General features: G+C 44.3%; 1 protein-coding gene across 2 annotated transcripts; it reads left to right on the top strand.

Moving 5' to 3' along the window:
* The first annotated feature begins 1,012 nt into the window (after positions 1 to 1,012).
* LOC121467810 lies at positions 1,013 to 2,523 on the top strand. 2 transcript variants are annotated; one of them, XR_005977843.1, is made up of 4 exons: positions 1,162 to 1,390; positions 1,565 to 1,818; positions 1,883 to 2,272; positions 2,359 to 2,523. XR_005977843.1 is itself a non-coding variant. In XM_041710110.1 (3 exons), the coding sequence occupies exons 1-3, from the start codon at positions 1,348 to 1,350 to the stop codon at positions 2,003 to 2,005; spliced, it is 420 nt and encodes a 139-aa protein (XP_041566044.1). In that variant the 5' UTR covers positions 1,013 to 1,347; the 3' UTR covers positions 2,006 to 2,523. The 2 variants fall into 2 exon arrangements, 1 of the variants encoding a protein (XP_041566044.1); XM_041710110.1 differs by having other exon boundaries at positions 1,013 to 1,390; positions 1,883 to 2,523.
* The last annotated feature ends 24,856 nt before the right edge of the window (positions 2,524 to 27,379 follow it).

Here is a 27,379-nt window from a genome sequence, read left to right on the forward strand (position 1 = left end):
AAGCTGGCATGATCGGTGATGCACGTGAACGGCATTCCTTCCACATACGGCCGGAACTTTCGAATGGCCAGCAGGGCTGCGAGGCATTCTTTTTCAGTGACGGTGTAGTGGACTTGGTGACAATTCATCTTGGCCGAGAAGAACCCTATTGGTTGCTCCTGGCCGTCTTCATCCCGCTGGAACAATACTGCACCGACTCCGATCTGGGATGCATCGCACTGGATGAAAAAGTGCCGCTTGAAGTCCGCATGTACCAGCACTGGCGCAGTAGTTAGGGCCATCTTCAGGGACTCTACTGCCAGCTGTGCTTCTGGACTCAAGGAAAACTTCTTATTTACCTTCTTCTTCAAGGATTCCGTGAGCGGGGCAGCCAAAGTTGCGAAGTTCTTTATGAACCGACGGTACCAACCAGCGGTCCCAAGAAAGGCTCTCACTTCCTTCATGGTCCTTGGCTCAGGCATCCGCCTAATAGCCGCCCTGGATCCATCCGCAGACGTCCTCCACCCCTTATGAAGCCGAGGTAGGTCAAAGACTTGAAGCAAAACTTCGACTTGCTCAGCCCAATGGTTAACCCTGCTTCTTTCAGGCATTCAGCGACTCGGCGAAGATACTTCAAGTGCGTTCTTATGTCTGGCGCTAGTATTAGCAGATCATCCAAGTAGACGAACACATTCGAGCGGATTTCAGCTGGAATTACTCGGTCCATGAGTCTCACCAGCCTCTGTGATGCGTTACAGAGTCCGAAAGGCATCACACGGAACTGGTAAGAGGCCGACCAGGAACCGTAAAGGTTCTGCCAAAAAGCGAACTTCAAATCCACGCTGGAAATGTAGTACGTTTGTCCAATTCTGGACAGGATGTCGTCTATGCTGGGCAACGGGTAAGCATCTTTGATGGTCACATCATTAAGCTTACGTGCGTCTAAGCAGAACCGGTGTTTTCCAGATCTTGATACTACGGTGGTGCGGTTGCTCCAGGGGCTTTTGCTCTCCTCGATGACTCCGAGCGCTAGCATCTTGTCGAACTCGTCCTCGACCACCTTCTGCTTCGCGGGAGACATCGGATAGGGTCGATCCTTGAACACTTTGGCTCCGTCCATCAGCTCAATAGTGTGCTTCTCCAGACTGGTGGTACCTAAGCCATCCCTCTCGAAAGTCAAGAACTGCTGCTTGATCTCCTCCAGCTCTTGTTCCTCGGCCTTGGAAAGCGTCCAGGATTCGGGATCGGTTTTCTCCTCATCGTCATCCTCGACCTCCGCGTAGTGTTTCATCTCCCTGGCGTGTAATTCTTCGCCCTTCTTCACGCCTTCCGGATCGATGGGGCCTATAATCGCTGGGGCCAGTCCGAATGCTTGCCAAAAATCCACTCCAAAATAAGCTGGCTGCTCCAGGTAAAGACACAAGTAGAAGAGAATGTGCTCTGTCCGTCCTCGGTATTCCACCGGTAACTTGACCCGTCCGATAATTGACCGATCCTCTCCAGAGGCCGTACGGACTGCGGATAGGTACTTCTGGACGGGCACATCCAAGGCTTCGACTAATTCTCTGCCACCTTTTCCAAGCAGACTCACACTCGCTCCAGTGTCCAACAACCCCGTCAGTTGCTTGGTCAGGACTCGGACTGCGGCGAACGGTCTGGGATCTCGCGATAAACTCCGCTTCACGGCGGCCACTGCTTCGCGTCGGCAGTTCCGACGTTTGCGAAATCGGTCCCTGGCCTTCTGCACCTTGCGAGACACCATACGCATCCCGCCTAACTGGTGCTCCGAGAAGCTTCTGTTCCTGGTCTCTAGATACCGCCGCATCCTCTCCGCATAAGGTAAGTATCGTAATGCAAACTTATTACTATTTTTAGAAGGTAAATATTTATCTAACCCTACCAGCTCTTCTTCTCTGCGGAACTCCTGTCTGGACGCATCCTCTCCGCCCTCGGATCGCCCAGCCGACCGTTTTCCGCACAATCCGGACATTTGGGAGACACGGTGTCGGGCTTCCCACATCGGTAGCAGAACAGTCTGCGTTCTGTTGCTGCGCAGTCACGGAACCCGTGATCCACGGCTCCGAAATTCCAGCAGCCGGCTCGGAACGGATTCTTCGCCCGCACTTCGTCCACCTCGTGCCACGGAGAATCCTCGCCAGGCTCTGGGCCAATAGCCTCGCTAACCTTGGCCTTCTCCGCCGGAGGATACCGAATCGGCTGCGTGTACGTGGTCCGTCCACGTCGTCCAAAACTGCGTTCCACCTCGCAGCACTCTTCCCGCAGTTCATCCACCGTAAGCACATCCATCGCGTAGACAAACCTTGCGATGCTCTCCCTCAAGCCCTTTTTAATAATCGTCACCAGCTGTCGCTCTGACAGTGGCCTTTTCAGTCGAGCCGCCAACTGCTGCATCGCGTGGACGTAATCGCCAACTCCCTCTCCGGGCTGCTGCTCCCTCTGCAGAAGTTGGTGCATCCGATCGTGCTCCGACTGATGGCATCGGAACCTATCCATCAGCGAGGCTCGAAGCTGGGACCACCTGTCCACCCTGCAGTGACCAGCAGTACCACTCCCGAGCCCGTCCAGTGAGCAGCAGGTGGAAGTTTCGGAGCACCTCTTGCCACGGGCATTGGCACTGCCGCTGCAGGAACTCCAACCGGAAGATAAAATCTTCCACCGAGTTTCGCTCATCCTCCCCGTCGAAGGATACGCCCCACCGCTCAATTCGCCATTGCTGGTTGGCGGCTGCCGACCCCACATTGGCATACAGTCGCGGCTCCTCCCGGAACTCTGAGACCCTGCGGTCCTCAACGCACCAGCTGCGGGCCGGGCCATCGTCTCGGCGCGACCTGCCATGATCCAGAGGATACCCGGGACTGCTTCTTTCCAACTCCTGGAAATCCAGCGGCCTCCTCGTCGGTCGGTGGCACCCTCGGCGGAGGTAGCCTGGAACCGTCCCTGCCGGCGACCTGTGTGCTCTTCGGCACCGCACCTTGCGGGGCTTGACCAGGGATTCCCGCGTTGATCCTTGAATCCGGAAGCCTTCGCTCATCCGGCATGCTCTCCAGGGGAAGCTGAGGCCGCTGAGCAGCAGGCCTTAACACCTCGTTCATCAGCTTCATCATCTCCAGGAAGCCACTTCGGATCTCGTCCCTCAGTGCCTGATTGATCCCGCCTTCTTGGGCCTTCCGATGGGTCTCCGCCGCCTGTGCCAAAGCCACATTAACGGCCGACCTTGCCGCGGAATCCACAAAAGGGTCGTGGATTCTTGCGTCCTAATCGTCCAGCTGCAATAACTCATCCGCCGCGGAACCAATTCCCACCAGGATCTGCTGCTGCCTTAGGTCCTGCTGCAGCTCTGTGTCCTGTGGTCCTTTTTGCTATTGTTGCAGTCCCTGGCGCAAACGGGCAAGCGGAGTCCTGGGCAACCCTTCCGATATGCGCGGCAAGCCAGCCTCGGTAGCGCCCTCCACATCCGTGGACCACATCTTTTCGTCGTCCTCGCCTGGAAAATCCTTCGATCGAAGCAGGTGATCATGCTTGCTGCCTTGTCGCTTTGACATCCTGAATTTTGATAACCCCTAACACGACTTCTGAACCCCGAATTCAATGTACCAACCAAAAACCCAAATTATGTATAAATAAATAAATTGTGCTGCATGCTAGTAAGTGATAAATAATAAATAAATACGAATACTTATATTACCAGGCCAATAAATAATAATAATGAATAAATAGAACTAATAAACAATGAATAAATAAGAAATAAATAAGAAAATATATTAACGACCAACAAATACCTAAGGCTAAACAAATACACACCAATAATTAGCTCCTATCAAAAAACAAGTCCCTCAAGACTAAAGTTCTTTCCCTATTTTTTTTTTTTTCCAGCCTCAATAAGGGGAGATGGAGCCGATCACCAGCCGGTAGACTCCGCGCCAGTCGTCTTGCGTCTACAATTTCGTCCGAATTTTCACTAAACAAGCCGCTCGTCAACTGAACTAACTTTCAGCTGTGCTGAAAGTCGCCAGTTAAGGACTTCGGCTGTTTGCAGGATCGCATAGGATTTCCTTTTGGCCTTTGCGTTTTTCATTCAAGTCGCGGTGGCCGAGCAGCGCGTGACGACGTCACGGGTCACGACCACACATTTAAGTTTTAAACCGATATGACATGAAAACGCAAATACCCAGAAAACCCAAGGATCTGCACAAAACAAACAACTACACTGTAACCCCAAAACAAAACATTCATTAAAATTACGTTAACAAAAAAATATGTCCCTAATACCTATATCACAGTTTTATCACAGTTTTTGGTTTAACCTTTCGTGCTTATTGCACGGACGACCTGGAATGCGAATCCTTCGATTTCCTTCGAAGAGGATGTCACCGCCAAATCACAGCTAATCCCTGTGAACTGTGCCTCGGGAGCAATTGTCCTACCTCTAGTGGACAGCCTCCCTTTCTTCCTACAAAATTTAAACAACTTTTCTCCACCAGTCCGCGTCCCGGTGCAATTGCATGTGTGTCATGCAAGCCACCGTTCGGGGGCTGGCTGGAGATATAAATATGCGAGACGCCGTCGACTCGGCTATCACATGTTTGATTTGTTAATTTGGGCGCCATATTGTTACGGAACTGCATCTCTACCGGAGGGCAGCGCCGGCTAGCCACGGAGTCCCAGGGCGGAGTACCCCCTATGCCCTGCAGTTCGAACAATCGATTCCGACTCATCGGACGTCTCACGTCACTAACTTGACGATTTACCATCTCTACCACAAATCAAAGCAAAACAAAGTTATATTTACATCAAGAAAACTAAGACACTCGCGTTTCAGCCGTCAGTGGTGAAGGTTGTGCGCTCTTGACTCAAAGCCGTGTGAATTTGTTTGGCCGCCAAATTTTTGACAGTTTTTTTTTCCAAGAACGCTTGGATTTCCAGGAAGCTCGCGCTTTCGTTGGAAGAGCCAACGCGCCTAAAATTCCTTTGAAATGGGATTGATAAAGAAAAACGAAAAGCCACCACCATGTGGTACCATCCCGAAAGTCAAACCAACTTATGTCGCATCAACTATTGCTACAAGGAGCAAAGGACCTCAGGATTTAAAGAAAATCGTGAAAACCGCCCCAAAAATGGAAACTATAAAGGAACAGAAGATTGGAAAAAAACCGGGTGTAAGCCCAAAGCAAACTGTAAGTTCAACAAAAAGTTTTTCTCAGAACTGCTACGACGAAAATCATAAAGGACCGTTCGTGGTCTGTATAGACAAGCTAAGCATTACTGCAGAAAGGAAAGCCATTAATCAATTCCAATTGTCGGCTTCTTTGGAAAAGTTAAAAATTGGCGGGATTGAGGAAGTCGCCAGAATCGGTTATGGGAGGTGCAAGATCACGTGTGGTTCGGCCGTTTCAGCGAACAATCTAGCAAGCTGTAACGAGTTAGAAGGAGAGGGTTATATTCCGAAGATTTTTAAGCATTTCACAAGCAGGACAGGCATAATATTTAATATTCCATCCAATCTAAAAAATGAAGAGCTCTTAGATCTCCTTAGCTCACAGATTCCTATTTTAGATGTTTGCAGAATTATGAAAAAGGATAAAAACAACAAGAATGAACTTGTTCCCACAGGAAGGGTCAAAATAACTTTTGATGGGCAGCAACTACCAAAGGAGATTAAATTCTTGTACTCAAAGGTGGAGGTTCAGCCGTATGTGTATTTCGTGCAGTGTTTCAGGTGTTTCCGATTTGGACATACTGCAAAGCATTGCAAGGGACAGAAGAAATGTTTCAAGTGCGGTTCTGTGCACAAAGAAGAAGCATGCACAAAAGTTGAGTGCGCTAATTGCAAGGAAAGCCACGTGGCTACATCGCCATCTTGTTCAGCCAGAAAGAAAGCGTATGCCATTCAGAAAACTAGGACTTTAGAAAACCTAACTATACAAGAGACGCGTAAGAAATACCCATCCCTATTTCGCAGAGGAGCGCCTGCAATGGAAGATCAGTTATCTTTCCCAACGCCATCATGGCAAACTAATCAGGCAAACAGTACTCTTAATTCATCAGCTGAATCAGCCAAGGGTATTCATTCTATAAACTCATATGACAGTACAACCAAAGGGAACGGGATGAACAATCTGAGTTCCATTTCTCAGACTTGTTCCAATGTAGCTCAGGACAAACTAAATGCGTTATGCAAGAAAATCACGGAGTTTATTGGTAACACAGGAAATGAAGTAGGTACAAACACAATAGTTATAAAATTTCTAACTGAGATCAGAGACTTCGTGAACAAAAGCAACGCGGATTTGGATGCACTTCAGATTGCCAGTTCCTTTGAATCTCACCATCAAACTGTAATACCATAATGAAAATTCTTCAAATCAATATTCAAAGCCTGAACAAACTTAACAACAAGCACTTACTTAATATGTATCTAATAAATAACAACGTTGACATAGCTTTACTCTCAGAAATCTGGGTTAAGGATAATACCGATTGTAGTATCCCAGATTTCAAATTTCACTGCAAACCAAGAGATGACGGCTATGGCGGCGTTGGGATTTATATCCGCAACAACATCAAGTTTAGAATTCTAAAATCTTTTGATCTAATAGAAAACATTGGCGTTCAAACTCTTAACCTTAAGAGGAATGTTAATGTTTTTAGCCTATATATCCCCCCAACCACCACAGTATCCGATCTGAAACAGGGTCTTAAAAACATTTTTAACTACGCTTCTACATTGGCCAACCCCACCATTATTGGTGGTGACTTCAATGCGAAGTCAACAACATGGGGCAGCCTGACCAGTGATGCCAAGGGTCACACTTTGGAAAGAGTATCCCTTGATGCTGGTTTTGTTTGCCTAAATGATGGTTCGCCAACCTTTTCGCTCAGTCCTGTTCAGTTCTCGGTACTAGATCTCACCTTTTGCAATAGAAGGGACTTAAATATTTCATGGAGTTCCTCCAAAGTTAAAATTACCAACAGCAATCATTTCCCGATCGAAATGGTTATTAACAATGTCAGTACTGAAGTAAATACTTTTAAAATTCTCCACGACAAAGTGGCAATTGATCTCGAAAACACCAACTTTACCAGCATAGAAGCTATAACCAAGTCATTAGAAGCGTCAATCAAGTCAAACACTGTTAAAATAACAGGAAGAAATAACTACGAACCCAAAAAATGGTGGTGTAAGGAAGCTGAAAAACTTTTTCGTCTAAGAAATGCTGCTAGGCAGAAATTCTACCGCTCCAAAAAGTTTGAAGACGCCCGAAAAACCCTAGAGGCAGAAAAGGCACTTCAAAACTATATAAGTAACAAAAGAAAATCCAATTTTCAATCATTTGTTAATGAAATCTCGGAAAGCCCAAACATCTGGAATAGTATTAAAAATCTTAAAAAATATAAACAGATAAAACGAACTGGCAACACTTGGTCTGAAGAAGAAGACGAACAGTTTTTACATGCAATTAAAAATACACCATCTACAATAGGAGTCTCTCCCAACCCTAACAGGCATCAGCTATTCCATGTCCGAAATCCGTTTGAGTTAGATGACTTTTTGGAATTTATAGCTTCGAGAAAGCCTGACTCAGCAAGGGGACTAGATAAGTTATCGTATCGAATGATACAAATGCTCTCTCCTGGAAAGAAATCCGAATTATTTCATCTTATTAACAATGTATGGCTGTCAGGCCAGATACCAGTAAGCTGGAGAGAGATAAACGTAGTACCAATTCCAAAAAGAAACGCAGACTCATCAGTTATAAACAACTATAGGCCAATTTGCTTGCTAAGCGTACTTTTTAAGATAACAGAGGGCCTTATTAAACTCAAGTTAGATCACCACATCTCACAAAATAGGCTGCTTCCAAATAGATCTTATGCATTTAGGAAACACAGATCCACATCCATGTGCATAAATGATCTAATAAACAAAGTGCAAGCTTTAAAAGCAGAAGGACTTCAGGTGGTGGCAGCTTGTTTAGATCTGCAAAAAGCCTTTGACTGTGTCGATATAGGAATCTTAGAGACCAAACTCCAAAATCTCAACTTCAATCAACATCACGTTGCCTGGTTAACTGACTTCCTTAGGAAACGAGTGCTTGTCAAGGGGAAAATTCGCCTTGAAGTTGATAGAGGAGTCTGCCAAGGTAGTTCCCTTAGCCCCACTTTGTTTAATCTATACACTGCAAATCTTCACAATTTGAATGACGAAAACTGCGAATTGTTTCAATACGCAGATGACTTCTTTCTAGTTTGCTTCGATGCTACCTTTTCAGGAGCAAGGGATATACTTTTAGAAAAAATAACGGAGTTTGAAACTGAGTGTGGTGAGCTAAATTTATCCTTTAATCCATCCAAGTCCAGTGTTATTCACTTTAATCTGCGCAAACAGTCGCTTCAAGTTTTTTATAAGGGAATCCCAATTAAAGATGTAGTGCAAATCAAATATCTAGGACGAATAGTAGCCGCCAATAATTCTCCATGCGCACACATTGAACACGCAATATCATCTGCAAACAAAACATGTGCATTTTTAAAATTGCTTAGTGGATGCACTTTCGGGGTAAATCCCAGGAAAGGTCTTCTGCTATACAAAGCGTTTGCCAGAAGTAGGCTAGAATATGCATGTTCCTCATTTAGCAAAATGTCCAAAACAGCGATGGATAAAATAAAAGTACAAACTAATTTCAGTCTTAGACGCGTACTCGGCTTAATAAAGTGTACACCGGTACCGATAGTATATCACATGGCAGCGGAGCTTCCGCCCGAGTACAGAATTTGTTTTCAAACGGCAAAAGAATTGATAAAAGTTTTTGCTCATGAGTTGCCAGCCAAAGATACACTTGTATCCAATAGTGAAATTAATACTAGTTATGCCAAACTATATAAAGACTTTAAACATATCCTAGATCAAGTCAAAATATGTGATCCATTACCTGTATATAATAGTAAAATAAGGGTAGACCTAGATTTCTTTAAGGGAACAGCCAAATACAAAAGTGATATGAATAAAACTAGTATTTTACAAATATTTAAGGAAAAAATGGGATCTCTTAGGAATAGGAACTTTGACATCATTTTCACAGACGGGTCAGTAACAGATAGGTATTCAAGCGCAGCGTTTCTAGTAAATAGCTCGAATTTTACAGCCAGTTACTATACGAACAAGATTTTGTCGTCGCTATCGGCCGAACTGCTAGCGATTGATAAGGCCCTCGACCATGTCGTTTCGGTGGGCATAACTCGCGTAGCCTTCTTGACGGATAGCAGAAACAGCGCAATTGCAATTCTTAAGTCCAGTCACGACAACTACATAAGCTGCAATATAAGAAAGAAAATTGCCAATCATCCTCAACTAGTGGCGGTTGAAATCCATTACATACCCAGCCACTCTGGCATACCCCAAAACGATTTCGTGGACTTGGCTGCCAAAAACGCTCCTTCACACGGTATCTTCACTGTAGTGGGATGGAGCATAAAAGATGCCACAGCTGAAATACACAGATTAATACAGGAGGACTGGGACAAGGAGTACGCCGAATTCGCTAGTGGTAAACAGCGGGGTTACTGCGAACTCTTTCCAACAACGCTAAACAAACCTTGGTTTAACAACTTGAACTGCAACCTCAGTCCTTCGGGTATAAAAATCATAAACAGATTAATGAGCGGTAACGCTTTTGACAATTATACTTTAAACAAAATGCACGTAGTAAACAATAACAGATGTGACAGTTGCAACGATTTCGATAACGCATCGCACATCATATTCAGCTGTTCCAAATACAACTCTGCAAGACAAAATTACCCAACACTGAAAAAATACCACGACATTTACCATTTCTTTAAACATGAACCAACAAACTCATACCAAATTATAATTGAATATCTGGAAAAAATTAAGATTAGCATCTGAACAACCAACCAGTAACCAAATCAAGAGCTTGGCGATTTCCACGTTCGCGAGGGCGGCCAAATAACTCCACGGCACTTACGGGTGTTGCGGCAACTTAAACCACAAAAAAAAAAAAAAAAAGAAAACTAAGACAATTCGACGAAATTGGTGGCTTCGATGTCCTTGCCACGACGCACCCACCCAACCTTGGGTGCCCCAAAAAGGACGTAGGAGGCACGCCCCATCTCCGGCAGACTGGAGTCTATTCCTGGTGGATTAGGATCGGCTCATCTCCCCGCCCAAGGTAATTCACACAACCATCTCGGTAGCTTGTTCACATTTAATTTTTGGCAAGATTAATAAATAAATACATTCATTATTGATTCCTACTAATAATCTATTCTTTTCGTTAGAAACACTTAAGGCCGATCTCAGACCATCGCCCAGATGAGAAGCGGTCAAAGCGGCAACAACCTAAAGGGAAATTTTTAGACGCTTAAAGTTACAAGTGTCGCCTCATGGACCTAAATTGGAGGCGTTTGCCAACCGGGTCGCCTAATCCTGAGGAGCTCCAAGGGAAAAGAAGGGACGTGCTGAAAAGGTAAGTACGCTAAACAAATCCCACAAGTTATTAAATTTCGCGACCCAATTTAGATGTAGTTGGACGCGTGGCTAGGGTTCGGGCTTGAGCCTCTAATTTTAGATTAGATTTCACAATAAGTACTTGACTGCATGATATCACAAAATAATAACTAAAACTTATTTATTGCAGAGTTCAACGTCGGATGTGGTTGAAACTGCAGCCAGAACGGATAGATCGCTAGCGGCGAAAACCAGCGCGAGTCCGCACGGAGCCAATTGGTCCCGAGGATAGCGCAGCGTCCGCGTGAGAGGGGCCGGAGGCAGTGCGTCGGTGGACTTGGAGATGAGCACGTGGCCAGCGCGGGCATTCGTTCCCGGAACGGACTCACCGAGGGGATCTCCGTATCTGGCCGTCTCGGAGGCAGTCGCTGTAGCTGCTGGAGGCTGCTGCTGCGGCTGCTGATCGCTGCTGCGGCTGATGCTGCTGCGGCTGATGCTGCTGCGGCTGATGCTGCTGCGGCTGATGCTGCTGCGGCTGATGCTGCTGTGGCTGATGCTGCTGTGGCTGATGCTGCTGCGGCTGGTGGACGACGACCATGTTAGGTCTGCCTGGTAAGTGTTCACTTCCCGAAACTTTTAAATTTCCGGGGCTCTTTAGATAGGGTCCTCGGTGGCGTTAATAAACACTGTTATTTATAAGTTTATTGCAAATAAATAACCACCCACTTTAATTTATCTAAAAACTAATAATGCACTTATGAACTTATTTTTCCACGACTGTTCTCCTTCGACTTATTGCAGCAACTAAAGCAAAACCCTGACCTACACCAAAGTCGTTCGCCATTTTCCCTCCCGCTCTCTCAAGTCAGCGAACGTATTCAAGGCTATTTAACCCAGTTAACGAGCGAACCGGGCTAAATTTAAATAGCTAGATCCTCTCCCGCTATCAATAGTCGGTGTCACCACCGAATCTTATCGATAGCGGGACCTGCTAACGTATCGGTTCGTTTTAGTATTTTCCAGACGGCTTCAACTGAAAATGCAACACCACCCTAGATACCGAGAGACGCTAACACAGAGTTTTAGACAAGCGCAGGAATACTTGGGAGCATTTGGATTTGGACTATTCGGATTCAACCGGCCTCGATACCAAGATGCAGTTCCAACGGTGTCCAACGCGGGGCCCACGCTTTACGGGAAGTAGACACATTCCGAATCTGAGCTCGTGTACTTTGTTATTCCTCTTTCCAGATCACAACCTAATGTCCTTGGCATGGTACACTCCGATCGGTCGTCCTTGAAGATCTTCAAGCTCGTACGCATTATTACCGACTGTCTTGACCACCCGAGCTTTCAGGAACTTCCGAGCAAACTTTGCATTGAAGGCCTTTTTGAAATCGCTGGGGGCAAAGTTGCGGCGATACACTTCCTGACCTGGCTTCGCAAGGAAAGTACGAGCCCTTTTGTCGTACCGCAGGCGACTCCGATCGTATTCGAGGTTCTTCTGCACCTTGTCATGGATCACTTGGAGTTTATCAGATGTTCTCATCCCAGACATTCGTACAGCGATTTCAACTTCCTTGCCAACTTGTAGCTGGCTCCGTTCAGGAACATGTGTCGTCCGAATACGGTGAAGAACGGAGCTTCTCCAGTTGCTGAATGGACCGCGTTGCGGGGGGCCACCTCAATCTCCAGAAAATACGCGTCCCATTCTCGATGGTCTTCTTCTAAGTAGCTTCGGATCGCCGCCAACACGCTTTGGTTTACCCTTTCCGCTGCGTTGCTTTGCGGAGAGTGGACTGGCGTTTTGATGTGTGTGATGCCAAAGCTTTCCATCGCCTCCTCGAAGATTTTGGACGTAAACTGGCGGCCGTTGTCCGAATGCACAATTTCTGGAACCCCAAACTTGTAGAAAACCTCGTGAATGAGGAACTCCACTACATTGGAGGCAAATGCCTCTTGCATGGCTTTCAGAAATGTGTATTTGGAAAAGTGATCCACCACAATGAAAATGTAGGCCTGGCCCTTCTTCGACCTCGGATACTTCCCCAGGAAATCGATGTACAGCTTCTGAAATGGCTGCTCAGTCTGGACTCTCTCACCGATACCAACTTGCATCCGGAAATTCGGGGATTTCGTCTTCTTGCACACTTCACACCTGCGTATGGACTCCCGGACTTGCAGTGCCATGCCAGGCCAGTAAAACTGCCGCCGTAGGTTTTCCAGAGTTTTTCCCATTCCGCCATGAGCTGCCATTGGATCCGAATGTGCACGCTCAATTATGCTGTAGGTCCGACTCTGGGGAATCCACAACTTCCATTCGAAGCCTTCCACCTCGTCATTCTGATTTGGCAAAGAGACTCTCTTGAAGATGAGACCGTCCACTATCCTCAAGTCAGGTAGGAGGGCCAAGTATTTTTCCACTTCTTGTAACAACTCCGTGTACTCTTCTCCAGCAAACTCAGTGGTCTCGAAGACGATCACCTCTGACGGGTCCACCGTTAGCTCTTCAAAACAACGCGAAAGGGTATCTGCCACGACGTTCTCGCTTCCTTTCCTGTGTTCGATGTTGAAGTCACACCCCTGGAGTTGCAATGACCACCGAGCCAGTCGACCCGAAAGGTCTTTCATGGACATGAGCCACTTCAAGCTGGCATGATCCGTGATGCACGTGAACGGCATTCCTTCCACATACGGCCGGAACTTTCGAATGGCCAGCAGGGCTGCGAGGTGTAGTGCACTTGGTGACAATTCATCTTGGCCGAGAAGAACGCTATGGGTTGCTCCTGGCCGTCTACATCCCGCTGGAACAACACTGCACCGACTCCGATCAGCACTGACGCAGTAGTTAGAGCCATTTTCAAGGACTCGGCAGTAGCTGTGCTTCTGGACCCAAAGTAAACTTCTTATTTCCCGTCTTCTTCAAGGATTCCGTGAGCGGGGCTGCCAACGTCGCGAAGTTCTTTATGAACCGACGGTACCAACCAGCGGTCCCAAGAAGGGCTCTCACTTCCTTCACGTCCTTGGCTCAGGCATCCGCCTAATAGCTGCTACACGCCCTGGATCCATCCGCAGACGTCCTCCACCCACTATGAAGCCGAGGTAGGTCAAAGACTTGAAGCAAAACTTCGACTTGCTCAGCCCAATGGTTAACCCTGCTTCTTTCAGGCATTCAGCGACTCGGCGAAGATACTTCAAGTGCGGTCTCATGTCAGGCGCTAGTATTAGCAGGTCATCCAAGTAGACGAACACATTCGAGCGGATTTCAGCTGGAATTACTCGGTCCATGAGTCTCACCAGCCTCTGTGATGCGTTACAGAGTCCGAAAGGCATCACCCGGAACTGGTAAAGAGGCCGACCAGGAACCGTAAAGGCTGTGTATTCCTTGCTGCTCGTGTCCAACTCAATCTGCCAAAAAGCGAACTTCAAATCCACGCTGGAAATGTAGTACGTTTGGTCGATTCTGGACAGGATGCCGTATATGCTGGGCAACGTGTAAGCATCTTTGATGGTCACAACATTAAGCTTACGTGCATCTAAGCAGAACCGGTGTTTTCCAGATCTTGATACTACGGTGGTGCGGTTGCTCCAGGGGCTTTTGTCTCCTCGATGACTCCGAGCGCTAGCATCTTGTCGACTTCGTCCTTGACCACCTTCTGTTTCGCGGGAGACATCGGATAGGGTCGATCCTTGAACACTTTGGCTCCGTCCATCAGCTCAATAGTGTGCTTTTCCAGATTGGTGGTACCCAAGCCATCCCTCTCGAAGGTCAAGAACTGCTGCTTGATCTCCTCCAGCTCTTGTTTCTCGGCCTTGGAAAGCGTCCAGGACTCGGGATCGGTTTTCTCCTCATCGTCATCCTCGACATCAGCGTAGTGCTCCATCTCCCTGGCGTGTAATTCTTCGCCCTTCTTCACGCCTTCCCGATCGAGTTGGAGTCAGTCCGAATGCTTGCCAAAAATCCACTCCAAAATAAGCTGACTGCTCCAGGTAAGGACACTAGTAGAAGAGAATGTGCTCTGTCCGTCCTCGGTATTCCACCGGTAACTTGACCCGTCCTATAATTGACCGATCCTCTCCAGAGGCCGTACGGACCGCGGATAAGTACTTCTGGACGGGCACATCCAAGGCCTCGACCAGCTCTCTGCCACCTTTACCAAGCAGACTAACACTCGCTTCAGTGTCCAACAAACCCGTCAGTTGCTTGGTCAGGACTCGGACTGCGGCGAACGGTCTGGGATCTCGCGATAAACTCCGCTGCACGGCGGCCACTGCTTCGCGTCAGCAGTTCCGACGTTTGCGAAATCGGTCCCTGGCCTTCTGCACCTTGCGAGACACCATACGCATCCCGCCTAACTGGTGCTCTGAGAAGATTCTGTTCCTGGTCTGTAGGTACCGCCGCATCCTCTCCGCATAAGGTAAGTATCGTAATGCAAACTTATTACTATTCTTAGAAGGTAAACATTTATCTAACCCTACCAGTTCTTCTTCTCTCTCTCTCTGCCCTCGGATCGCCCAGCCGACCGTTTTCCGCATAATCCGGACATTTGTGAGACACGGTGTCGGGCTTCCCACATCGGTAGCAGAACAGTCTTCGTTCTACGCCCGCACTTCGTCCACCTCGTGCCACGGAGAATCCTCACCAGGATCTGGGCCAATAGCCTCGCTAACCTTGACCTTCTCCGCCGGAGGATACCGCATCGGCTGCGTGTACGTGGTCCATCCACGTCGTCCAAAACTGCGTTCCACCTCGCAGCACTCTTCCCGCAGTTCATCCACCGTGAGCACATCCATCGCGTAGACAAACCTTGCGATGGTCTCCCTCAAGCCCTTTTTAATAATCTTAACCAGCTGTCGCTCTGACAGTGGCCTTTTCAGTCGAGCCGCCAACTGCTGCATCGCTGCATCTGCAGAAGTTGGTGCATCCGATCGTGCTCCATTTGATGGCATCGGAACCTATCCATCAGCGAGGCTCGAAGCTGGGACCTCCTGTCCACCCTGCAGTGACGCACGTGCACCCAGTACCACTCCCAAGCCCGCCCAGTAAGCAGCAGGTGGAAGTTTCGGAGCACCTCTTGCCACGGGCATTGGCACTGCCGCTGCAGGAACTCCAACCTGAAGATAAAATCTTCCACCGAGTTTCGCTCATCCTCCCCGTCGAAGGATACGCCCCACCGCTCAATTCGCCATTGCTGGTTGGCGGCTGCCGGCCCCCCATTGGCATACAGGCGCGGCTCCTCTCGGAACTCTGAGGCCCTGCGGTCCTCAACGCACCAACTTCGGGCCGGGCCATCGTCTCGGCGCGACCTTCCATGATCCGGAGGATACCCGGGACTGCTACTTTCCAACTCCTGGAAATCTAGCGGCCTCCTCGGCGGTTTGGGTGGCACCCTCGGCAGAGTTAGCCTGGAACCGTCCATGCCGGCGACCCATGTGCTCTTCGGCATAGCACCTTGCGGGGCTTGACCAGTGATTCCTGCGGTGATCCTTGAATCCGGACGCCTTCGCTCATCCGGCACGCTCTCCAGGGGAAGCTGAGGCCGCTGAGTAGCAGGCCTTAACACCTCGTTCATCAGCTTCATCATTTCCAGGAAGCCACTTCGGATCTCGTCCCTCAGTGACTGATTGATCCAGCCTTCTTGGGCCTTCCGATGGGTCTCCGCCGCCTGTGTCAAAGCCACATTAACGGCCGACCTTGCCGCGGAATCCACAAAAGGATCGTGGAGTTTTGCGTCCTAATCGTCCAGCTGCACCAACTCATCCGCCGCGGAACCAATTCCCTCCAGGATCTGCTGCTGCCTTAGGTCCTGCTGCAGCTCGGTGTCCTGTGGTCCTTTTTGCTATTCTTGCAGTCCCTGGCGCAAACGGGCAAGCGTTGTCCTAGGCAACCCTTCCGATATGCGCGGCAAGCCAGCCTCGGTAGCGCCCTCCACATCCGTGGACCACATCTTTTCGTCGTCCTCGCCTGGAAAACCCTTCGACCGAAGCAGGTGATCATGCTTGCTGCCTTGTCGCTTTGACATCCTGAATTTTGGTAACCCCTAACCCGACTTCTGAAACCCCGAATTCAATGTGACAACCAAAAACCCAAATTGTGTATAAATAAATAAATTATGCTGAATGCTAGTAAATAATAATAAATAATAAATAAATACCACTAAATAATATGCACCTAAATAATACGAATACTTATATTACCAGGCCAATATATAATAATAAGAAATAAATAGAAACAATAAACCATGAATAAATAAGAAATTAATAAGAAAATATATTAACGACCAACAAATACCTAAGGCTTAACAAATTCACATCAATAATTAGCTCAAAAACAAATCCCTCAAGACTAAATTTCTTTCTCTATTTTTTTTTCCAGCCTCAATAAGGGGAGATGGAGCCGATCACCAGCCGGTAGACTCCGCGCCAGTCGTTTTGCGTCTACAATTTCGTCCGAATTCTCACTAAACAAGCCGCTCGTCAACTGGACTAACTTTCAGCTGTGCTGAAAGTCGCCAGTTAAGGACTTCGGCTGTTTGCAGGATCGCATAGGATTTCCTTTTGGCCTTTGCGTTTTTCATTCAAGTCGCGGTGGCCGAGCAGCGCGTGACGACGTCACGGGTCACGACCACACGTTTAAGTTTTAAACCGATATGATATGAAAACGCAAATACCAAAAAAACCCAAGGATCTGCACCAAACAAACAACTACACTGTAACCCCAAAACAAAACATTCATTAAAATTACGTTAACAAAAAAAAAAAATATGTCCCTAATACCTATCTCACAGTTTTATCACAGTTTTTGGTTTAACCTTTCGTGCTTATTGCACGGACGAGCTGGAATGCGAATCCTTCGATTTCCTTCGAAGAGGATGTCACCGCCAAATCACAGCTGTGAATTGTGCCTCGGGAGCAATTGTCCTACCTCTAGCGGATACGCCTCCCTTTATCCCTACAAAATTTAAATTTTATCCCCCCCAGTCCGCATCTACGGCGCAATTGCATGTGTGTCATGCAAGCCACCGTTCGTGGGCTGGCTGGAGATATAAATACATATGTGAGACGCCGTCAACTCGACTATCACATATTTTAATTGTTAGATTGGGCGCCATATTGTTACGGAACTGCATCTTTCCCGGAGGGCAGCGCCGGCTAGCCACGGAGTCCCAGGGCGGAGTACCTCTATGCCCTGCATTACGAACAATCGAATGCGACTCATCGGTCGTCTCACGTCACTAATTTGACGATTTACCATCTCTATCACAAATCAAAACAAAACAAAGTTATAATTACATCAAAAAACTAAGACAATTGGACGAAATTGGTGGCTTCGATGTCCTTGCCACGACGCACCCACCCTTCCTTGGGTGCCCCAAGAGTGATGTTGGAGGCACACCCCATCTCCGGCAGACCGGAAACACTGAAGGCCGATCTCAGACCGTCGCCCAGATGAGAAGCGGTCAAAGCGGCAACAAAAGAAGGGAAATTTTTAATCGCTTAAAATTACAAGTGTTTGGCAAAATCGCCGCACGGCACTAAATTGGAGGCGTTTGCCACCGGGTCGCCTAATCCTGAGGAGCTCCAAGGTAAGGTAAAAGGTAAGTACGCTAAATAAATCCCACAAGTCATTAAATTTCGCGACCCAGGGTTCGGAATTAAGCCTCTAATTTTAGATTAGATTTCACAGTGAGTACTTGACAATCTGGACTATGTGATATTACAAAAACAATAACTAAAACTTATTTATTGCAGAGTTCAACGTCGGATGTGGTTGAAACTGCAGCCAGAATGGAAAAATCGCTAGAAGCGAAAACCAGCGCGAGTCCGCGCGGAGCCAATTGGTCCGGAGGATAGCGCAGCGTCCGCGTAAGAGGGGCCGGAGGCAGTGCATCGGTGGACTTGGAGATGACCCCGTGGCCAGCGCGGGCGTTCGTTCCCGGAACGGACTCACCGAGGGAATCTCCGTATCTGGTCGTCTCGGAGGCAGCCGCTGTAGCTTCTGACGCTGGAGGCTGCTGCTGCTGATCGCTGCGATTGCGATTGCTGCTGCTGCGGCTGATGCTGCTGCGGCTGATGCTGCTGCGGCCAATGCTGCTGCGGCTAATGCTGATGCGGCTAATGCTGCGGCAGCTAATGCTGCTGCGGCTGGTGGACGACGACCAGGTTAGGTCCGCCTGGTAAGTGTTCACTTGCCGAATCTTTTAAATTTCCGGGGCCCTTTAGATAGGGTCCCCGGTGGCTTTAATATTTAACAAAAAACACTGTTATTTATAAGTGTATTGCAAATAAATAACCACTCACTTTAATTTATCTAAACACTAATAATGCACTTATGAACTTATTTTTCCACGACTGTTCTCCTACGACTTATTGCAGCAAGTCGTTCGCCATTTTCCCTCCCGCTCTCTCAAGATGGGTCAGCGAACGTATTGAAGGCTATTTAACCCAGTTAATGAACCGGGCTAAATTTAAATAGATAGATCCTCTCCCGCTATCAATAGTCGGTGTCAACACCGAATCTTATCGATAGCGGGAACTGCTAACGTATCGGTTCGTTTTAGTATTTTCCAGACGGCTTCAACTGAAAATGCAATAGATTACAGTTGGCTTTGGTAACTTAACAGATCTGCTGCATCTCTCAAAGCATATTTCGAACAGCAATTAAACTATTCAGTATAAGCAGCCTCTCAAAACAGAAATAGTTTACGTACATACGAAAGTTAAGCGAGACTTAAACGTGACTTAAAGTGTTTTCCGATCCGAAAACGACAAGAAAACAAATATCTAGTCGCTTAGTTTGTGGCAGTGAAAGTTTCATTTTTGATAGCTCAAAAACGGATTTTTTGCGAGATATATTTTTGTAATATTTGTTTTTAAGACTCGTTTTTGCTTTTTCAGTGACGGCCCCGAAAAGTCACTTAAAAGTCTCTGTAATTATACATAAATTTAAAGGAAAGGAAAACAACTGTACTTTTCTTACGGACCAAGTCCACCCAAATGGCTTTTATTAGCTAACATTATAAACTTTAAAGTCAGCTCGATTATAAATAAAAATAAAAACATACCATAAACACAAAAAAAAAAAAAAACCCAAATAGATCATACAGTTTTTGGATAGAGTTTTTAGAGATAGAGGGGAGAGAAATTTTTAGAATAGTTGCAATGCTATATAAGCTTGGACTTGCCGAAGTTTGCTTCTTTTCATGTCTTGTCAAACGTAGTTTGTTAAAACAAAATTAGTAGTGAACTATAGACTAGTACTCAAATCGACGAAAACCGTTACACGCCTTGAGAGAGAGCGAGAGGCAAATAACTGGCGAACACTTTTCGACAGTACCTTTTTGCACGCCGGTACTCAGATCGACGGAAAAAATACTAGAAATGTGCAGAGCGTTGCCAGATGTCTAGGATGAACTTTCGATGAACGTTTGTCAGGCCCTGGCGAAATGAAGACAAAATTGTATCTTTGGTGTTCTTGGATTTGAACTTGCAAGCGAAATATAAGAAAAAACGACAAAAACACGAAAAAGCCGCGTGTCTGCCACCATTCTAATACCAAATTTAACTCTGGCGTCGTTTATATTCAACATCTTTGATTTTGCTTTTTAAAATTAATTTGTTTGTCAACAAGCTCAGCTGATTGACAGAATGACCGAAGCACACTAACTCGGGTGAATCTGAAAACTTTGGTCGAAATCTGAAAACCAGTGGCGTAGTTGAATGAGAAAGGGGGCTTGGGAGGTTAACGTTCTGGGAATGTTTTTGAAGGTACACGCCAATTTTAAAAGTGACTTCATAGTGTTTAAGAAAAGGCTTAAGCGCATCTTTCTTAAAATTGTGTTTTCAAAGTCGGTGACCAACGTAACTTAAAAACGGCTGAGCTTCTTAAATATATTTTGTCGTAATATAACGAAGATTTTTTTTCCGATAAGTAATTATTTTTAAGACGGCAATTTTGCTCAAAAGTTAATTTTTTCTTGGGTAACCACCATTTTGTCAAAAAACTTTATTTTCCTTGCTCATTCGATTAATTATTAGTTTGATATTTTAATGTCTGAGGTCCCAATCCAAAGATATAGTGGTCACCTCAATACCCCTTTTTTGAGAGGAGGTCCCGGAGAGTAGATGTAGCTCCTTTCCAAATAAATATTTTTTCCAATACTCAGTCTTTAAATACAGTTAAAATATTACACATCATGTGTACAAAATATAGGATAAATAAATTTTGAAGTTTTTTCAGAAAAAGTTCTTAAAAATTTGCTTTGTTCGGCCTGCTTACTGTATATAACACCTTTATAGAACACTAATAATTATAAATAAAAAAAAAACAAGAAAGAAAGCAAACTTCGGCAAGCCGAAGTTCATATACCCTTGCAGCTATTGTAAGAATTAAATACTTTTGAAAATATTAACATTATGATTTAATTGCGTATATGTTGAAAAACATTGAAGCTATAATGATTTGCAGCTCAAATATTAGATAGTTATTTTATATATTTTTTTCCGATTGTAACTATGGGTGCTATATGATATAGTCGTCCAATTTTGATGAAATTTAAACCGTAATTTTGAAATAATTAACCAATACTATACGTCGAATAACTAAAAAAAAAATTAAAAAACGGCTAAGTTATAATTTTTTTTCATTTTTTTTCCGATTGTTCCTATTAGAGCTATATGATATAGTCGTCCGATTTTGATGATATTTAAACCGTAATTCTGAAAATTCTAAAATAAAAAACAGCAAAGTTATAATTTTTTTTATATATTTCTCCGATTGTTCCTATGGTAGCTCTATGCTATAGTCGTCCGATCCGGCTCGTTCCGACTTATATACTACCTGCAATAAAAAGACAACTTTTGGGAAAGTTTCATGCAGATAGATTTAAAACTGAGAGACTAGTTTGCGTAGAAACGGACGGACAGACGGACGGACAGACGGACATAGTGATGCTGATCAAGAATATATACACTTTATAGGGTCGGAAATGTCTCCTTATAATACCCTCTGCGAGGGTATAAACAAAGCAAAAAATAACACTATAGTTTATTTTCCCGACTATTAGATACCCGTTACTAAAAGCCAGATTCCAGTGGCGCATTAAAACGCATTTGGGCCTGACAAACGTTCACCGAGAGTTCACCCCAGACGTCTGGCAACGCTCTGCACAATTCTAGTATTTTTTCCGGCGATCTGAGTTCCAACGTGCAAAAAGGAACTGTTGAAAAGTTTCCGCCGGTTATTTGCGCCTTGCTCTCTCTCATAGGCGAAACGATTTTCGTCGATCTGAGTACTGGGCTTAAGAAAAAAACTATAAGTGTTTTTGTTGGTTAATGGCGTAGCCCCACAGAAGACCCATCCACCGTTTACCATCTCTTTCAAAGATGGTCCCGGTTATTCCTTAACGGTGGAATTAACGTTCCTAACCGACGTTTTTAGGCGATATTTAGGCAATATTTTTTCGGTGCAACTCTAAAGCCTTGGCGGGAAAGAATTTGAATTGGCATGGCGGCCATCTTTGTTTCTGTGAACCATTGGCGTAGTTGAATGAGAAACGTGGCTTGGGAGGTTAACGTTCTGGGAATGTTTTCGAAGGTGCACGCCAGTTTTAAAAGTGATTTCATAGTGCTTAAAAGAAGGCTTAAGCACATTTATCTCAAAATAGTGTTTTCAAAGTCGGTGACCAACGTAACTTAAAAACGGCTTATCCGATTAGTCTTAAATTTTAGTATGAACTTCTAAAATATATTTTGTCGTAATATATCGAAGATTATTTTTCCGTTAAGTAATTATTTTTAAGACGGAAATTTTGCTCAAAAGTTAATTTTTTTCTTGGGTAACCGCCATTTTGTCAAAAAACTTTATTTTGCTTGTTCTTTCGATTAATTATTTGTTTGATATTTTAATGTCTGAGGGCTCAATCCAAAGATATAGTGGTCACCTCAATACCCCTTTTTTGAGAGGAGCTCCCGGAGAGTAGTATTCCCGGAGAGTAGTATTTCCCTTCCAAATAAATATTTTTTCCAATACTCAGTCTTGAAATACAGTTAACACAACATGTGTACAAAATATAGGATAAATAAATTTTGAAGTTTTTATCAGAAAAAGTTCTTAAAAATTTGATTTGTTCGGCCTTCTAACTGTATTTAACCCCTTAATAGAACACTAATAATTATAAATAAAAAAACACAAAAACAAAGCAAAGAATAACACTATAGCTGGTTTTCCCGACTATTAGATACCCGTTACTAAAAGCCAGATTCCAGTGGCGCATTAAAACGCATTTGGCCTAATGCGCATTTCTTTACACATGGAATCCCATAGGGCCAAATGCGATTAAAACTCATTCCCCGAATAGTTTTATAAAAAATACCGGAAAATACTGATTCTTAACGATATTTTGTTGGTGCCACCACTATAACAGCTGGATTTTTATGCATGTCTGGCCCCATTTTTGACTTCTTTTGAATATAAAATCTATTTGCATAAAAATGACTGAAAACTATAACAAGGGCAGCAAATCCTGCTTGCAGGTCCAAAATACATTACTGCTGCATCTCTGGCGTGAAAAACTCCCACATATACGGATATTCTTACAGTTTTTTAGAAACTGTGGTGGTCGTATTGCAAGCCCGTCAAGCAATACCCTCAGCTCCCCTTCCTTGTCGTCCAAGTTGGCAAATGCCTCGGTAGCATTATGGATCTCCTGGTGGTCATAAAAGATATCCCTAAACACGCTTATATTCGTGGTTTTTAATTTATTTCGTTTTAGTTTGCGACGGTTCAAAATTAAACAAATCCAGATCAGCTGGTCGTGTCACTCACATGTCGGAGTAGCATTAGTTAAAAGTTAATGCGCCAAAGAAATCAGGCACATTTTAAAAGTCCACTAATGAGGCATGGAATTCAGGCTTTTAGCTAACAACCTTTTAAACTAAATATTCCCCACACAACAATCGGGGTTTGGGTGGCGCCATCTGTCGCATCGCCAAAACTAGAAGCTAAGTGCGTGCAGCAACCCCTTCCCGCTAACAGTTCTTTCTTTCTGTCCTTACATCAGGGATCACCAACTTCCAGAAATCAATAACTTGTTGTCTACCGAAATACACATACAGGATTCAAAAACTAAGGTCTAACATGTCACAGAGTGACATGACAGACGTTTGCGATTTGTGGGCGTGGGCAAGCTTTGAAATAAACTTGCGCTGCGTAAGAATTAATATTCTAAATCTCTAGCTTTTATAATTTCCGAGATCTCGACCTTCATACGGACGGACAGGAGGACAACCGACAGACGGACAAGGCTAGATCGACTCGGCTATTGGTCCTGATCAAGAATATATATACTTCATAGGGTCGGACCACATCCTTTTACCTGATACATACTTTTCAACGAATACAGACATACATACATACATACTTTTCAACGAATACCCATTTGTTCTACGTCTAACGGGTATAAAAAGCAAAAATGTACTTTGAAAAACCAAAAAAATGAGCAAGAAACCACAAATAAAACCCAAACACAAATTAAGGAGACACTCTATTTATTTCAAAAAGCAGAGACATTTTCAAAAAAAAAATTTTAAATAATTTTAAAATCAGCAAACAAATTTTGGTTTATAGGCGCGAACACCTAATCTCTGCGCCATAGGGTAAGCTAAATCTTAACTAGAATCCAGCATTGGGGGTTCAAAGGAAAATTCAGGTTCCTCCGCTGGAACCCTTTGGGGGTCGAGTACACAAGGCACTCGTGTCGAAAATGTTAATGACAAAACTGTAGGTTAAACACTCTTCAAGCGCAAACGTTACCGCACACGCATTCAGAAGGTGTAAACTGTCTGCGTAACAGACCGACAGCATACAAAATTTAATTCATTTGCGTCTTTGCAATGTCATTTTCTTTCTTTGAGATATGAATATAATGTTATAACAAAAAGTGCTTTAAATGACCTGTGCGATGGCCAGCACCGGAACCGCCTACGCTTATCGCTCAAGGCCATCTGCAGCAGATATGAGTTCTGAACTCGTATTGGATTGCGCAGGATGCTTCTTATAAGTATTTTGAAGTCATTTTAATTGACCCTCATCATAGTGCTATTCGCCGTGATCCAAAAATCAACTGGATTTGCAAGCATGTCCACAAGCATCGCGAATTATATAAATAGAAAACGATAAATTGTAAACCTTTTTATTTATCGGTTAAATAAAACATTTCGTGCATCTACAATTTCTGTGCGCGGTAAGGACATGTATATTACGTGGAGCTTTATAAATAGCAAAGGGAAGGGCACTTAAATTTCTACAAAGTTCTTTAAAGAAAGGATTACAGTTGGCTTTGGTAACTTAACAGATCTGCTGCACCTCTCAAAGCATATTTCGAACAGCAATTAAACTATTCAGTATAAGCAGCCTCTCAAAACAGAAATAGTTTACGTACATACGAAAGTTAAGCGAGACTTAAACGTGACTTAAAGTGTTTTCCGATCCGAAAACGACAAGAAAACAAATATCTAGTCGCTCAGTTTGTGGCAGTGAAAGTTTCATTTTTGATAGCTCAAAAACGGATTTTTTGCGAGATATATTTTTGTAATATTTGTTTTTAAGACTCGTTTTTGCTTTCTCAGTGACGGCCCCGAAAAGTCACTTAAAAGTCTCTGTACTTATAAATAAATTTAAAGGAAAGGAAAACAACTATACTTTTCTTACGGACCAAGTCCACCCAAATGGCTTTTATTAGCTAACATTATAAACTTTAAAGTCAGCTCGATTATAAATAAAAATAAAAACATACCATAAACACAAAAAAAAAAAAAAAAACCCAAATAGATCATACAGTTTTTGGATAGAGTTTTTAGAGATAGAGGGGAGAGAAATTTTTAGAATAGTTGCAATGCTATATAAGCTTGGACTTGCCGAAGTTTGCTTCTTTTCATGTCTTGCCAAACGAAGTTTGTTAAAACAAAATTAGTAGTGAACTATAGACTAGTACTCAAATCGACGAAAACCGTTACACGCCTTGAGAGAGAGCGAGAGGCAAATAACTGGCGAACACTTTTCGACAGTACCTTTTTGCACGCCGGTACTCAGATCGACGGAAAAAATACTAGAAATGTGCAGAGCGTTGCCAGATGTCTAGGATGAACTTTCGATGAACGTTTGTCAGGCCCTGGCGAAATGAAGACAAAATTGTATCTTTGGTGTTCTTGGATTTGAACTTGCAAGCGAAATATAAGAAAAAACGACAAAAACACGAAAAAGCCTCGTGTCTGCCACCATTCTAATACCAAATTTAACTTTGGCGTCGTTTATATTCAACATCTTTGATTTTGCTTTTTAAAATTAATTTGTTTGTCAACAAGCTCAGCTGATTGACAGAATGACCGAAGCACACTAACTCGGGTGAATCTGAAAACTTTGGTCTCACTAGACAGAATAAAGTTTTTTCGCGGGCGAAACTGTTTGTCGATCTGAGTACTAGGCTTAAGGAAAAATAGAAGTGAAAATATTATTTTTGACAGACATTTTTACGAAAAATGTTTGTTGTGGTGAAAATTCCTCGACGTTTTTATTATTTAAAATTTTTTTATTAAAAAAAATCGCCTGTTCAAAACATTGTAAATTATATCTCGAAGACCTGTGCAAATTATAATGAGATCGGTTTATCAGAGCAACATTAAAACACAGTTTCGAGAAAAAGGCGTTTAAAGTTTCAAGTGACAATAAAAGAGGCAAGCAAGCTGTATCGAAGCTGTATCTGCAAAGCTTTCACTCGGGTTAAAGGTTTTTTTAAGTAATTAAAATGGGACAATAAAAATATTTAACATCACAATAGGAAAACAGTTTTAATATGATATATTTTGTATAGTATAAATATTGGTACCTGAAAATATACGTATAAGAATAAAAACATATAAAAGCACAACGCACTAAAAACAAAAACCGAAACTTAAGCATAGTACTCAGATCGAGGAACAGTTTTGCCAGCGGAAAAACTTTATGATTTCTAGTGAGACCGAAGTTTTTAGATTCACCGAGTTCGTGTGCTTCGGTCATTCTGTCAATCAGTTGAGCTTGTTGACAAAGAAATTAATTTTAAAAAGCAAAATCGAAGATGTTGAATATAAACGACGCCAGAGTTAAATTTGGTATTAGAATGGTGGCAGACACGCGGCTTTTTCGTGTTTTTGTCGTTTTTTCCTCAATTTCGCTTGAGAGTTCAAATCCAAGAACACCAAAGATACAATTCTGTATTCATTTCGCCAGGGCCTGACAAACGTTTACGGAGAGTTCACCCCAGACGTCTGGCAACGCTCTGCACATTTATAGTATTTTTTCCGTCGATCTGAGTTGCGACGTGCAAAAAGGAACTGTCGAAAAGTGTCCGCCGGTTATTTGTGCCTCGCTCTCTCTCATAGGCGAAAACGGTTTTTGTCGATCTGAGTACTGGGCTTAAAAAAAAAAAACTGTAAGTGGTTTTGTAGGTTAATGGCCTAGCCCCACAGAGCGCCATCCACCGTTTACCATCTCTTTCAAAGATGGTCCGTCAGGTTTTGCCGCACCAAAATATTCCCGGTTATTAACGTTCGAATTAACGTTCCTAACCGCACGTTTTTAGCCGATATTTAGCCAATTTTTTTTCGGTGCAATTCTAAAGCCTTGGCGGGAAAGAATCTGAATTAACATGGCGGCCATCTTTGTTTCTGTGAACCAGTGGCGTAGTTGAATGAGAAAGGGGGCTTGGGAGGTTAACGTTCTGGGAATGTTTTTGAAGGTACACGCCAATTTTAAAAGTGACTTCATAGTGCTTAAGAGAAGGCTTAAGCGCATCTTTCATAAAATTGTGTTTTCAAAGTCGGTGACCAACGTAACTTAAAAACGGCTGAGCTTCTTAAATATATTTTGTCGTA

Source organism: Drosophila elegans, unplaced genomic scaffold (genome assembly GCF_018152505.1).
Source record: "Drosophila elegans isolate 14027-0461.03 unplaced genomic scaffold, ASM1815250v1 contig_767, whole genome shotgun sequence".
In the NCBI taxonomy this organism is placed as follows: domain Eukaryota; kingdom Metazoa; phylum Arthropoda; class Insecta; order Diptera; family Drosophilidae; genus Drosophila; species Drosophila elegans.

What these genes read in the sequence shown, in the direction of transcription:
- LOC121467810 (XM_041710110.1), top strand. Translation starts at nt 1,348, where the DNA reads ATGCTTGCCAAAAATCCACTCCAAAATAAGCTGGCTGCTCCAG. An exon ending in AAATAAGCTGGCTGCTCCAG is followed by an intron (nt 1,391 to 1,564) that starts GTAAAGACACAA and finishes TTTTCCAAGCAG; the next exon opens with ACTCACACTCGCTCCAGTGT. An exon ending in CCGCATCCTCTCCGCATAAG is followed by an intron (nt 1,819 to 1,882) that starts GTAAGTATCGTA and finishes TAACCCTACCAG; the next exon opens with CTCTTCTTCTCTGCGGAACT.